Below are 14,327 nucleotides of genomic sequence, written 5' to 3' on the forward strand. Positions count from 1 at the left end.
AAACTACCCTGGGGTGATGAGGAAAAGATACAGCCAGTCCTCAGGGAGCTTACAGCTTAGTGAAATGGCCAATAGGCTGGGAGAGACCGGTCCTGGACTCCCTGATCTGAGCTGGCCCTTTTTGTCCATCTGGAGCAGCCTGCTTATCTTAGGTGGGAAATCGAGGCCCCAGAGGAGGAAGACCTTGCCCAGGTGCCTGTGGCCAGTGAATCGGGGGAAGGGGCCGGAGAACAACAAAGTACAGCCTCAGGCTGTCCTGAGAGCTGAGTGGCCCCCTCCCCTGAACTCTTTCCTCCCTGAGAAGGAGAGAGGATAGAGCCTCAGCACAGTACTGCATGTGAACAGGATCACACCCTTTACAATGTGCATTCTCATCCTTTATCCCCAAACAGCCCCATGAGGCAGGCGGGACCAGGTGCTCCTGTCACACACACCTCACACACACAGCGCTGAGGCTTAGGGGGGGAAAGGGAGGCATGTGGCAGTGTCCATGGCACAGAAGTTGGAGTCACACTTTCAGCTGAGGCCCAATTTTGCCACTTTGCTAGCTGCGAGGCCTTGGTCAAATTGCTTCATGTCTCTGAGCCTCAGTTTCTACACCTGGAAAACGGGGTAGTGGTTCTTCACAGTGTTGTTCTTCTTTAAGCTAGGATGGGGTAGTTAGCTGGGGAGGAGGCTTCCAGTAGAGGCCAGTGTTGGCCTGCCTGGAGTGAGAGGAGTTGAGGATGAAACTGAGAAAGTGTTTTTCCTTAAAGTGACCATCTTCCTTCCAGGTCCTGGTGGGGGGAGCTCTGGCCCCATGACTTCCAGGACCGAGGGTGAGCCGAGGGCAAGTACTTAGGAAAAGCTTTCCGGAATAGGGAGCCCAGGGTAATCCAAGACCTAAGGAGTTAACGGGGGCAGGGAAGACCCCCCCACACCCCACCCCCGCACTGGCGAGGGCAGGCTGGGACTTGCAGGCTGGCTGACCGTCGTGTGGCGTGGGGGCTTCTGGGAAATGTAGTCTCTGCTGGGCCCCGGGGCCGCGGTGTTCGGCACACCCAGCAGTGGTGACAGCTCAGGAGGTAGGCGGCGATGGCAGGGGTGTGGGAGCAGGTGCGGAGCAGGGAAACCAGGGCGGGGCTGGGCAGGAGGGGCTGGGCAAGCTAAGGGCTGGGACCCCTGTCCTGATGCTGTCAGAGCCGGACACCATCGGCCTTCGGCTGACGCAACGGGGCCTGCTGGGCTGGGGGAGGGCCAAGGAGTAACGGGACACTTTCCCATCTCCGGGGGAAAAGGGACAGAACTAGGGTCCTTGTTTAGGATGAGAGCTCCCTTCCAGAGATAGTGCAGATACACCCCTGACACTGCCCAGAGAGGTGCCAGCAGCACTAATACTGCTCCCCAAAAAGGAAGGCAGAGCCCCATCCCAGGAGCAATAGGACTTGTCTTCCTCTCCAGTAATGGGACAAGGCACCCCACGGCCAACAAATAGACTGGACCCCACTTAGAAGCGACTGGATGCCCTTCAAGACAAAGGGCGGTACAGCAAATTGTACCTCTCACCAGGGGCAAAGGGATGGCCCCTCTCCCTAGAAACTAAAAGGCCCATTCTCAGGGGAAGGGGGAGGGGGAGGAGGAGGGAGCGGATGGGGCCTCCTCCACCTTCTCCCAGCACAGAGCCCCTCCTCCCTGCCCCCAGCCCTCCCTCAGGCAGCTCCGTAACCTCCTGAGTGACTTGTTGACCTAAGGGGCTCCCATCTGCCCTCCCCCGGGGCGTGTCTGCTCAGCAGGGGCCATCATGGACCAGTCTGTGGCGATCCAGGAGACCCTGGCTGAGGGGGAGTATTGCATCATCATATCCTTTCCTGCCAGTGCTGAGCTCCCAGCCCCAGGGCCTGCCCTGCCTGGCCTTGGGAAGTGGAATGGCAGGTGTCTACGTGTCTGTCTGCTTGCCTCCCTCTCTCTGTGCCTTCAGGGGGAGATGGAAACCTGCACATACTAAGCAGTTAGTCCTGGACTCTCTGCCGAGTGCTTTAAATACTCAGTTACCCTCCCACCCCCTGTGACGTTGGGGGTTACTCTCCCCATTTCACAGATGAGGAAGGGTCGGAGAGGTGAAACCACAGAGGGAATCTGTGTGGGTGAGGGCGGGGCGGGGCAGGGCAGGGCAGGTGGGGAGGGCTGGGTTGGGTGAGGCCCGTCTCCCTTTTGGTCTGCCTTGACCCTGAGCTGCAGGCGGTGCAAGGAGCGCTGTGTGAGGGAGAGAGCAGGCAGAGCCGCCTCCTGGGACTCGTGCGCTACCGGCCAGAACATGGTGGCCAGGAACATGCGTCAGTGACGGGTTCAGTCCTTGCCTCTCTGGCCCTGGGTTTTATTATTCTCCACTGTCCCTCCAGCTGGACTTCATGCCCTCTAGGGCAGAGTCTGAGGCTTCTAGAATAATTGTAATAATGATAATTAATAGTTTTTGACCACTATAGGCCAAGCCCTGTGTATTCTTAGCTCGTATAATCCTCAAAATTTGATGAGAAAACTTCTCAAGAAGATGGTTGAACATACTGCTCCAGATCTTGAGCCCTGTGGCCTGACTGTCTTGGGTTCAAATTCAGGCTTTGTTACTTCCAAGCCACGTCATCCTGAGCAAACCTCGATGTGTCCGGACTGAAGATTAAAATGAGTTACTACACGTAAAGTGTTTAAAATGCTGTGAAGCACATAGAAAGGGCTCCATAAATGTTGCTAGTAACACCCACATATTACACAGAAGCAGAGAGAGAATAATTAATATTTATCAACGGTCTCACAGCCAGAAAGTGAACCTCAGGGTCTCAGAGCTGGGAAGGAGGAGCCTCAGACATTTTCGAACCCACCACCCTCACCTTACAGATGGAAAAGCTGAGGTTCAGGGAGGGAGTGGGGAGGCTAAGATTGCCCTGTCCTTGTCACTTGCAGTGCTAGAACGCACAAGGGGGAGATCAAACATGGGTTTTACTAACAAGGCAGGGGCTCCCCAAAATGAGGCAAGTTCAGCTTTGATGACCCAACAGTCTCTGGTGGGCACCATGAGCAGAGAGACATGAGCACAGCCCCAGGAACCAAGGAGAGAGTGCGAGCACCCCGAGGCGTCCCCGATGGGCCTGAGGGACGACTACAGGCCCCCTGTCCTCACTCTGCTTCCTGCCCTCAGTCTCTTCCTGTACACACACCGGAGGATGGCCATTACCGGGGACGATGTCTCCTTGGACCAGATCGTGCCGATCTCTCGGGATTTCGCTCTGGAAGAAGGTGCCACAGGGGGCTGGACCGGATGATCCCTCTCCTCTGGGCTCCCGGGTCATTTCTGCCTTTGTTGGGGGTGGGGCGTTGGGAGGAAGGATGATGCTCAGTTGCTAAGGGCACTTTCGTTTCCCTGCCCACAGTGTCCCTGGATGGTGAAGTCTACTTTCTTGGTGAGTGGTCCTTTCAGTCTGAGTCCCAGTTGGGGCAGGGGGAACAGAATCTGCAGAGGGAAGAGTGGTGTGAAGTAAGAGTGCTTTCTGATCGCCTTAACTGTGTCATGCAGGACCCTGCAGGATCAGGCCCCGGTCATCTCTCCAGTCACTCTCTTCCCTGCTTGCTGCACTTGGAATCCACTGCATTCCAAGCACCTCAAACGTGACGCGTTTTCACCACGGAGCCCTTGCACACGCTACTTCCTCCTCTTGAAAGCCCTCACTCCTCTTTTTGCATAGCCCGTCATCCTCCAGGGCTTCAGTTCACACTGACTTTCCTCAGGAAGCCTTTGTTGAACTCCTGAGAGTGTTTGTATCCTGAAAGTGTTTGTATTTCACTCATGCACATTCCTTTGTCTCGTCCTTACCATCTCTCTGTCACCTACAGTAATTTAATTATTTATAGTGACCTATGTAATGTCTGTGTTCTTTGCTAGACTGTAGTCCTAATAGCAGAGGTAGTAATAATAATAATAGAAATGAATATTTAATCAATGATGATCTCGTGCCAGGCACTCTGCTAATGAGCTTTACACACATCACATGGTGCTTTCCTCACGATTCTGTGAGGTCATCACTGCTTTCATCCCCATTTTATGGACGAGGTAATGGAAGCCCAGAGAAATTAAGTAATTTATCAAGTGGTGGGACAAGGATTCAGACTCGGAATCCAGACTCTGGAGCCCACTCTCTTGATCAGTCTGCTGCATTGCTCCTACTCATTCATTAGTTCAGCACATGTTTCGGGTGCTCGCCATGTGCCTGCTGGGTGCTGAGGTTACACTATGAGCCAGACACCATCCACAGTCTAGCTCCCTGAAGACAAGGCCATGTCTGATGTCTTCAGCATGGTGTTCCCTGTGACTAGCGTGTGCCTGGCACAGTCAGGGAGACTGACTGACGGACGGCCCCCCTGTCCGCCTCTGTGTGCTTTTCATTCCACTGGTGGGGCGGGGGTTGACTACAGGTGAGAACTTGGTCTCTTCTGGCTCCGTCCAGAAGGCTACGGTGAGGCTCACTGAATTTTCAGAGCTGAGATCCACCCCCTTTGTAGACTGAGGGTGATGTTAATTTGGAGCTGGGGGTACAGAGGGCTCCCTTATTGCCCCAGCTTAAGGGTCAGAGGGGCTTTGGGAGCTTGGGCTGCTGAGGTTCCATGCTGGGGGCTCCAGCCTAAAGATGCACCTAAGCATCCTGGAGGCCAAGGGCTCATTTCCTGCCTCCCCCCTTCAGGCTCAGATGTCACCGTCCAGCTGGACACAGCGGAGCTCAGCCTCGTATTCCAGCTCCCCTTTGGTTCACAAACCAGAACGTTTCTCCAAGAAGTCGCCAGGGCCTGTCCAGGTAGGTAAGACCGCAGGCTCCCGGGGGAAGGTGGGACTGGGCACTGACCTCCCCACCACCAGTTGACTTTGCACCCTTTGGACTTCACGCCACAGTTTCTGTGCCCTCTCAAAGCTGCTGGCATGAGGCCACAGTGCCCCCAGGCCACCAGCCAGCCATGGTGTTTGCATTTCTGTTTTCCTGTTTCTGGACCCGAGTTTTAACTCCAGCAGGGCCCCTTCGCCCTCCTTGCTCTGGGCAGGGCTGCACGGGGTGAGCTGTGATTCTCATGCAGAATCTTTTACAAGTTAGCAGGGTCAGCAGCTTCTAGAGGCCCACCTTCCCTCTCCCTGACAACCACAGCTAGAACCAAGGGAAGTCTGTCATAAGAGCTCTCCTGCCCTTGTACCCTGCTCTGTCCCCCACCACAGCTGAGAAAATGGTCTAGCTTTAACCTAACAGTGAGAAGTCAGTGGCCTCTAGGGCAGAATTTGTTTAGACTGGACGACCAGCCAGGCAGGTAAAGGAGAGTTTGTTCAGAGCAGAGAATCAGCCAGAGAACATGCAAATTCTAGCCACCAGGTGCTGGGGCTTAGCTGTTTACCCAACACTGTCACTTATTTCCTTTCTAGCTAACATCCTGGCTCTGCAGGACTCGGGGGTGGGCTCCCCTTCTATCGTGGTCTCATCATGGAGCCTGAATGTCTGGGGGCTCCAACTTAGTTTGCCCGGTGTGCAGGAAGGGTACTGACTTGATGCAAACTGGGCAATGTGGGAAAAGGAAACAAGATTATAGAGCCTTGAATGCCGAGTTAAAGGGTTGATCCTATAAGCAGGGCAAATTTATCTCCAAACCTTCAACTAATAAGGATAACCTGTTTTATGATTATTATTGGTAGTTGTAGGAGAAGTAATAACAGTAGGTACGGCAAAGAGCATGGACTTTGAAGCTATACAACCTCTTGCATTTGAAGCCTATCTTTGCTGGTCTTTAGCTGTGTGACTTTGGGCAAACCATCTCACCTCTCTGAACCTTGGTTTTGTAGACTTTTTTTTTTCTCCCAGTTTTATTGAGCTCTCATTGACATACAGCATTGTGTAAGTTTAAGGTGTACAGCATAATGATTTCACTTACATACATCACGAAGTGATTTCCACAATAAGTTTAGTGAACATCCATCATCTCATACAGATATACAATTAAAGACATAGAAAAAAATATTTTTCCTTGTGGTGAGAACTCATGATTTACACTCGTAAAAACTTTCTTTCATATAACACAGCAGTATTAAATATATGTATCATTTTGTTGCACCCCTAGTACTTATTTATCTTTCTTTTTCTTTCGGGGGGGGCCGTACCATGTGGTTTGCGGGATCTCAATTCCCCCGACCAGGGATTGAACCCGGGCCACGGCAGTGAAAGCCTGGGATCCTAACCACTAGGCCACCAGAGAACTCCCTATTAATCTTATAACTGGAAGTTTGGACCTTTGACTGCCTTCACCCAATCCCCTTTCCCCCCACTTCATCCCTCCCTCTGGTAACCACAAATCTGATCTCTTTTTCTATGAGGTTGCTTGTTTGTAAACTTCCATATGTAAAGAATATCTTCCTCATGGAATTGTGAGAATTAAATGAGGTAATGCATGTGAAAGTGCCCAGCACATAGTAGGAGCTCAGAAAAATATTTCCTTAGCTAACATTCATTGTGGACTTATTGTGTGTTAGACACTGTTCTGAGGACTTTTCAGCACATTATCTCATTTTCCTTACCACAGCCGTTCAAGGTAGGTATTATCAGTGTGTCCATTTTACAGGTGAGGGAACAGAGGCTCAGGGAGGTTAAATGCCTTACCTGAGTACATAGCTGGTAAATAATAGAGCCAGGATTAGAGAGTCTCCTCCAGAGCCTGAGCTCTTGAGTTTTGCTCGAATGCATCCTAAGCTCATGCCAACCCATCCCATCTACACTGGTCAGGGAAGACTTCGTGTAGGAGGTGATGTTTAAGCTGAGACTTGAAGGATGAGTGAGGTTTTTTCCCAGGCAGCCAACATGGGAAAAAAGACAGTCGGAGTTAAGAGCAGGGCACTGGGTGGGATTGAAGTTGGGGTGGGAGGAGGCCGTGGAATGAGCTGAACCAGGACAGGCCAGCAGAGACAGCACATGAAGGGTCTTAAATAACCAACAAAGAGCTTGGATTTTGCCCTGTAGCTTGTGGGGAGCTGATGGAGCTTTAAACTGAGGAATAACGAGGCAGGATTTGCACGTTAGGAAAGTTCCTCTGGCAACTGGTGCAGAAGGGGAGAACCTAGAGCAAGGAGATCAATGGGAATGTATTGCAGTGGTTCAGGCATAAAAAATGAGGCTTGGACCAGGGCCCAGTCATGGGGATGGGGAGGAGAGGATGGACTGGAGAGATCAAACCGATGAGAATGAAGGCACCATGGGAACACTGAGTTTGGGTTGTGTTCACAGCTTTACTCTCTGGGGTTACAACAGTGCCTGGCATGTAGTAGGCACTTAACACATATTTGTTGAATGGATGAACAGAACTTGGTGCCCAGCTGTGAGAATGAAAGAGAGGGAGTTAGTCGAGGATGATTCCCCTCTTTTAGGCTTAGGTATCTGTCTGTCGGTTCCCTTCCCTGCTCTTCCTTCTGGGGTCCACACCTGGGGTAACCAGCAGGGAAACTGCACTAACGCAGCTTCTTTGAGCAGCTATCATGATGTGGACTTCCTCCAGGAGGGGTCTGGGTGAGAGGGGACTCTCAGAGCTGACAGACTCTTGGAAATCCACCTGCCCAACCCTTGCATTTTACAGATAAAAGGACCAGAGTCCAGGATGAGGTTACAAGTGAAAGGAACTAGTTTTTCCCCACCCAGTCCTTGGTGGGTAATGTGCAGCACAAAAGGTCAGGGAGTGGAAGTGACTTGGTCAAAAAATCACAGTTAGAGGAAAGAATTAGCCAACATTAATTATCTACTGTGTGCCGTATATTTTTCTAGACAGCTAGACAACACACAACAACCATGTTTTTCTGTTTAGTCTTTTGAGCAATACTAAAGAGTATCCTGTTTTACAGATGAGTAAACTGACAAGAGAGTAAACTGACATTTTAGTAACTTACCCGAGGTCATTCATTAATTGAAGTAATAGGACCAGCTTTGGAACCCCAGGTTATAACTCCAAAGCCCATGGAGTCCAGAGATTTCAGTTCAGATCCCAGCTCTGCCACTTCCTAGTTGTGAATGTGAACAATATATTTTATTTCTATGAGCCTTGGCTTTATTATTTGTACAGTGGAAATATGAACTTGCCTTACTACTCCAAGAGTTTTGTGAGGATCAGATGGGTTAATAGCATGTAACTGCTGAAAATAATTTAAAAGCTGTGTCTGGCAGTGCCATAGTCAGTCCTACGACCCAAGTCTCTTCATTTATGATGCCCTTGCAAATCCAATTCAGCTCGGTCAGGCTCATGCTGTTCTACAAGGAGAACTGGCAGGATAGCATAGGAAACAGCAAGTGTTTAGGAGTCAGGCAGACCTGGGTTTGAGTGAGAGGCAGAGAAGACCCAAGAATTTCTAGGAAGGAGGAGTGGCAATCTGGTTCAGAGGGAACCAGAGGACTCGTCTTGAAGGCATATTTCATAGCAGGCACACTGCTTTTACTTAGTGTGTTTTTTTGGGAGGCTTGCGAGTTGCTGATGGAGATTATGGGTAGTTAAAGCCCCCAACCCGCTCCCTAGTACTAACATGTATTTGAGTTCCCACTCTGCCACTCACTCTGCGACCTCAGACTTCACCTCTCTGAGCTCAGTTGCCATGGGATAATAGTTGCCACCGGATAATCGTTCCCTTGCTCCTAAAGTTAGTTGTGAGAATTAAGGAACGTAATATGCAAGTGAAGCATAGACCTCAGCACATAGTTACCACCAGGTCGCAGGAGTGGTGCTTGTTTATCTTGGTACAGCACTTTCGTTTTCATGTTCATTATTGTATTTGAATCTCAGGCCCACACTGTGCGCCAGGGAAACAGGCTTGGAGACTCCCCGGAGAGGCTGAGCGATTTGCTCACGGACAGACAACCTTGCGGAGGTGGAAACGGCTCTTCAAGTCCGTGGCTCAGTATTCCCTCCTTTTTCCTTCAACAGGCTTCAACTCCACGGCCCTGGACCCTAAGTTTCTGTGGCTGTCTCGATACAGGCGCAAGGAGCCGGAGACCGAGCTGCCCACGCCGCGCGGCTGGAACTCAGCCCCGGGCACCTGGCCCGGGCGCGCTGGAATTGGCGGAGGCAGGTATCGATCTCGGAAGGCGCGAAGGGGATTGGAGGAGGCCAGGCTTCAGGGGCGGGACCCGTTCTCTTTGGGGGCGGGGCTATGGAGCAAACCGGCCTTTGATTGGCGAGGGTGGCACGTGGGGGCGGGCCCCTCTGGGGGTGGAGCGGGGGCGGGGCTCCGGGCGGCGTGATGAAGAGCTTGAGGAAGGAGGCAGGGAAATGTCCGCCGCCGCCGGCTCTCGGGAGCGCGAATCTGCAGGTCCGGCGGGCGGTGGGACGCTGGGCTGGGGCTTTGGGGCGGTGGCGGGCCAGACCCTCGGGCGGGCAGGGTCTGTGGGTTGGCTGGCGGACGCTCAGGGCAAAGACCAAGGTCCTGGCCCTACGGAGGCGGAGACGTTGGGGCTGAAGTGCTGTGGGGATGTTACTTATTCTTAGCCGGGCGTGATGAGGGCAGGCGGGGGCCAGTGGGGTACTCAGGAATCCCGAGGCCGGGGTTGTGGTAGTAGTAAAGCTCCGTTCCTGACTTCGCTGTGTGACCTGGGGCGGGTGGCTGCCCCTTTCTGAGCCTCAGTTTCTCCATCCTGACCTTCGAGTTTGACTTGTGTGGAGGTGCACTCCCCATGACAGAGCCTTCCTTTGGGTGAGGACTGGTGTGTGTACTGGGGCTGCCTGGCTCTCCTGTCGGTCCTCAGCCCCTCTGAGAGATTGGGCTGTGCGCCGACCCGGAGTCCAGGAGAGCCCTGTCCACCCTGGGCCTGGAGGCCACAGTGAGGTTACAGGTGAAGGGGATTAGGTTTTTTTTTTCCACCCAGCCCTTGGTGGATAACGTTGTGCAGCACAAAAGGCCAGTTGTTGAGCAGGAGGTTGTCTTTTGGAGAGTGAGAGGCCCAGGGCTGAAATTTGGGTCAGGCTGGTGCTTTGGGAGGACCTGCAGACCTCTGTTTTCTGTCTAGCTCCTAGGTTTTCTGCCCGGAGCTCCCTGGTATTTTTTTCTCATGGGTGTGCCCGTGCAGCTCCTGTTACGTCTGAGCTTTGGCATGACCACTAGTACCCACTTGTGCCCCTTTTCTCAGCCATTTGCTAGGGAACTGTCAAATAGCTGTGTAAGTGTGGGCGGGCGCTCCACTTGCTCTTTAAAGGCTTGGAAACTATGAGGGGCTGGGGGAATAGCACGTTGCACAAGTTTGTAAAATGGGAGGAAACTAAGCGAGCAAAGGACTTCCTCCGTGCTCGTGCTTTTCCTTCATTGCAGCCTCTGCAAGATGCAGTCGCAGCACACGATGGTGCTGATAGTTTGCATCTCTCGTGGGCTCAGCTCACTTGAAGGGCTGATCTTGAGAGAGCTGTTGCATCAGTTTCCATGACATTCTGGGCTCTGGTACTGGGACAGGTGAGAGCTTAAGATTAAGTACATATCTTCCCCTTGCCCCTTCGAAAGGGCAGCGTCCAGACAGTTGGCAGAGGACAGGCCCGATGGCAGCAGAAAGAGGTGGGTTCTGTTTTCTCAGCCAGCACGCCAGAGCCTGTTGGAGCGCTTCATCTCCTAAGTAGAGGGAGGTCTTCTGTGAGAAGTCGGGACAGCTCTGAAGCAGTTATCTGCCGCTGGGTGATAAATGCAAAGTGATCTCAGAATCTGTGATCTTTCAAAAATCCGAAACTAGCCACTTGCTGGTGAGGAGTTACTGTCAAGGTTTTGGTTTCATTTTTGATTTGAAATGATTTGTCCCCATCGTAATACCTACAATAAGTGGGGTTACACTACTAAATGCTAAGTTGCTCATGTTAAAATTGGTAAGAAATGGCACCAAGCCCCCAGTTCTGTTTCGGTCAGCTCTGTTTCCAGAGTTGCTTTGGCCTCAGAGGAGAGTCACATCATCTACAACAGGTTGGGGGAACCCTTTGGGCCTCCTCTGGATGTCCCTGAACCCCAAGGGAAACAGATAGCGAATTTGATGCTTCCTATATGCATATGATCAAAATTCCGACTTCCTGATAGCCCAGGGAACCAACCCAAAGGCTGCTTTAAAATGCTGTTTGTGATGCACATCAGGAGAAACAGGGCTTCCCCAAGGAGCTGACCGTCTGACAGAGAGGGATCTGATGATTCATAGAGGTAAGAGAGTGTGGGGTCGGCTCAGCAGGACGGGGGACCTTGTGAGGCGAGCCAAGGGTAGGAGCCCCTCAAAGGCCTAGGTATTTGGGGGGCAAAGTGAAGCTGGTTTTCAGTCCTTGCCTTCGTCTTGGTAGAGAAAGGAAAGCTCTCACTTGGATGCATCTCTCCAAAAATGTCCGTTCTTTTCCTTGATTTGTCTTTCCTGCATTCAGGAGTGTCAAGCCAAGCTCGGTAGGAATTGCAGAAAAGTGAAATGCAGAAGTTTTAGATTGGGGTTGGTGTCATTTCAGGTTCAGATCGGGATCTTTGAGCTAAGTTGTGGTGTTGAAGTGAGATGTAAAGCTTCTGGTCAAGTGGCAGGCTGTTCCATCTGATTCTCTTGGCCTCTTTAGACTCCTAGACCTTGCATGGGTCTCAGACAAGTAGCTGTTGTAAGTAGGGGCTTTTCTGCTTCTTCACTTATTTAACTGCTCTTCTTGGTGTAGCTTTTTCTTTCCTTAAAAAGAAATAAGGAGAAATGCCTTCCTGTTTCTATCTAACAACTGAAGGTGCTCTTATCCCTTGGGGAATCCTTCATCGGGCTCAGTACTCACCCATGTCATTGTGTAAAATATTCACCTGCCTCATCCCAGACACATGCAAAGACCTGGAGCTGTGTTCTGGAGGATTCTGAGCTATGTACTAGAAAGGAAACAGCTACTCAGAAGTCCCATTGGGCTTTTCTGGGCTAATTTAACAGCATGGCAACAACAAACAAATTTTGACGTTTTAAGTGGTTTTCTTATTCCATGGTTGATTCAAAGTGAGGTAGCTTGGTAGTAACTCAAATTCAGAATAAGATGTGCTATGAGTATTTTTTCCCTTGGACCCAAGAAATAAAGCATTAAAGTCTGTCTGGCCTGAGAAAGGAAATGAATGCTATTTATAACTCAGGGTAGCATAAAGGGTAACCTAGATTACCAGGGCAGAAGCCAGTGAGAATGTCGGAAAAACAGCCCCTGGGTTAGTCAGTCTCCTTTCTCCCCTGTCTCTTAATAAGTAAAATCTGTGTGACCGACGTTCGCTTTTTAGCACAGAGAAAATGAATTTTCCTAGATGTTTATCCTACACGTGGAAATCTTGCCCATCATCTCCACCTTTGTGGGAAGCTCTGCAGGCTCCTAAGCAAATTAATTTGGCCCACTTCGTTCCTTTAAACAAAAGAGAACTGTGTTCCTTTTTCTTCCTCCTTCTGTTGTTCCCTTCTCCGTTTCCCTCTTCGTCGCATCTAACCTTGTGTTTGTTTCTAGAACAGGAGAACCCCCTGAAGACTTTTCTTTCCTTCAGAAAACAGTTTGTTGTGGAATTCTACAGTGGGAGCCTAGAGCAAGCGAGGTGACCCACAAACGTTCACTTAGAAGGGGCGCTTTGCACAGAAAAGTTCTCGGGGACAGAAGGTTCAGGAAGAGGGAGACATCAATATTTATTAGCAGGAAGACAGTTTTGGGACAGAGAAGCTCACTGGCTCCCTTGTTTTCTTTGCTGCTTAAAATCTATTGTAACAAACTTGTAGATTTTACAAGTGGTGCGTATGTGAACTAAAGCTCCAAATGTGAATGATGAGGATTTGAACAAAGTGTGTGTCTACGTGGCTGGATACTTTACTATTTATTTTAGTTACTGCACCTTGGTATCATACTGGACGTGGTCTCTTGACTTTCTTCCGTCCGTAAAATGGGAGTGAATGTTTGCCTTCTAGAAGGTCTCACAGGACCGAAGGAATGCTAATTTAGGGGTGGTTTCCTCAGGGAAGCACATTTAGGAATTGCAAATGCCCACCTCTAAGAGCGTAGAAACTGGCTGCCCTCTTCAGGGCCTTTCCTAGGCTGGTTTCTTCCAAATTACTACGTCCATTCTCTTCCTCACTCCTTCCCTCCCTCCAGTTTCTTTTCTGTCAATATAATCACTAAAAACCTCAGTCATCTTTGACTCTGCCCTCTCCTATGTCTAATAACCAAATTCTGTCCATTCTTTTTCTGCAATTTAAAAATTTTTTGAAAATTAAAAAAAAAAGTAAATCCCCATAGTTCATTCATGTTGGTATCCTCTTACTTGAACTAGTGCAGTGGTGTCCTTACAAGTCTTCCTCCCCTGTCTCCTCCTCCCTTGGGGCTCACCTTAGAACGTAACTTTTATCATGCCCTACTGTTTTGTTTGTGAACTTGAATGCTGCGCCAAATCCTTGTAGCCTGAGGAATAAAGTTCAGATTCTTCAGTGTGGCATTCAAGTCCTGCGTGGCCTGGCCTCAGCCCCCCTTCTCGAGTCTTATCTTCCCCAGCTCACCTTCATTTCCTCTTACTTCAAACCCGACTGCTTGTTGTTATTTCTGGGTAAAACCCTCTGCTTTTTCATCTCTTTGTTGGCTGTTCATTCAGCTACATTTTTACAGGCTCGAACTTGCTGCTTTTAGTATTTTGCATCCTCTCTCCGCCCCAAATGCCAGCCTAATGCCTCGTGCATCAGTAGGTGCTCAAAAATCTGTTGTCTTTCGAACCCTCTAGACCCATACATGTCCTAGCCCGAGTGCTTTGTCGCCTGAAGGACGCCTGCCCCCTTCCTCTTTAAGCGGGCTCTGTACTTCTTTCTACCCCCAACCCTTCCTGGTTTGCTCTTGCCACTTCTCTTTCAGCTCACCAGACCACAGACAGTTCACAGAAGGCCCAGTGAAGAGAGAGTCTGGAGGAAAAAATCATCTCTCCAGTAGCCTGTGACCACTGCAGCCTGTGGCTGAAAAGTAATTGCACAGTCGTCGTCTTTCTCCTTGAGCTAAACTAGTGATATTTAGTCCTTGCTAACCTAAATTGGATTTGCACAGGGGACAACTTGGATTCTGAGTCCAGGGCTTAACAGGTTTGCAGGGCATGGGATGTGTTTTTAGAGATGTCTCTGCCCGTGTTAATTGTTAAAATCTGTGGTACTTTTTTTTAAAGCCATGAGATGATGGGAAATGTTTAAAATGAAAAAGTGAGGAAGAGAGAAAGAAAAGGGAGGAGTGAGGGAAGGAGGAAAGGAAGAAAGGGACTAAGAAGCATGGTTATTTGATTTTTAAATTTTATTTATTTATTTATTCATTTATGGCTGTGTTGGGACTTTGCT

General features: G+C 50.2%; 1 protein-coding gene across 3 annotated transcripts in view; it reads left to right on the top strand.

Annotated features, from left to right (window-relative positions):
• The first annotated feature begins 931 nt into the window (after nucleotides 1–931).
• The window catches only part of INPP5B (inositol polyphosphate-5-phosphatase B), a 44,093-nt gene continuing 30,697 nt past the window's right edge, over nucleotides 932–14,327 (top strand). The window contains exons 1-7 of one of the 3 annotated variants that reach the window (XM_081225614.1): nucleotides 932–1,064; nucleotides 1,773–1,837; nucleotides 2,218–2,312; nucleotides 3,170–3,267; nucleotides 3,402–3,431; nucleotides 4,707–4,817; nucleotides 8,953–9,093. In XM_081225614.1, the coding sequence (XP_081081740.1) occupies nucleotides 1,781–1,837; nucleotides 2,218–2,312; nucleotides 3,170–3,267; nucleotides 3,402–3,431; nucleotides 4,707–4,817; nucleotides 8,953–9,093 (532 nt within the window). In that variant the 5' untranslated portion in view covers nucleotides 932–1,064; nucleotides 1,773–1,780. Of the gene's footprint in view, nucleotides 1,065–1,772; nucleotides 1,838–2,217; nucleotides 2,313–3,169; nucleotides 3,268–3,401; nucleotides 3,432–4,706; nucleotides 4,818–8,952; nucleotides 9,098–14,327 lie in introns of those variants that run through there. The other 2 variants (XM_081225612.1, XM_081225613.1) reach the window with 2 other exon arrangements.

This window comes from Mesoplodon bidens (assembly GCF_964165515.1).
Source record: "Mesoplodon bidens genome assembly, chromosome: 2".
NCBI lineage: Eukaryota > Metazoa > Chordata > Mammalia > Artiodactyla > Ziphiidae > Mesoplodon > Mesoplodon bidens.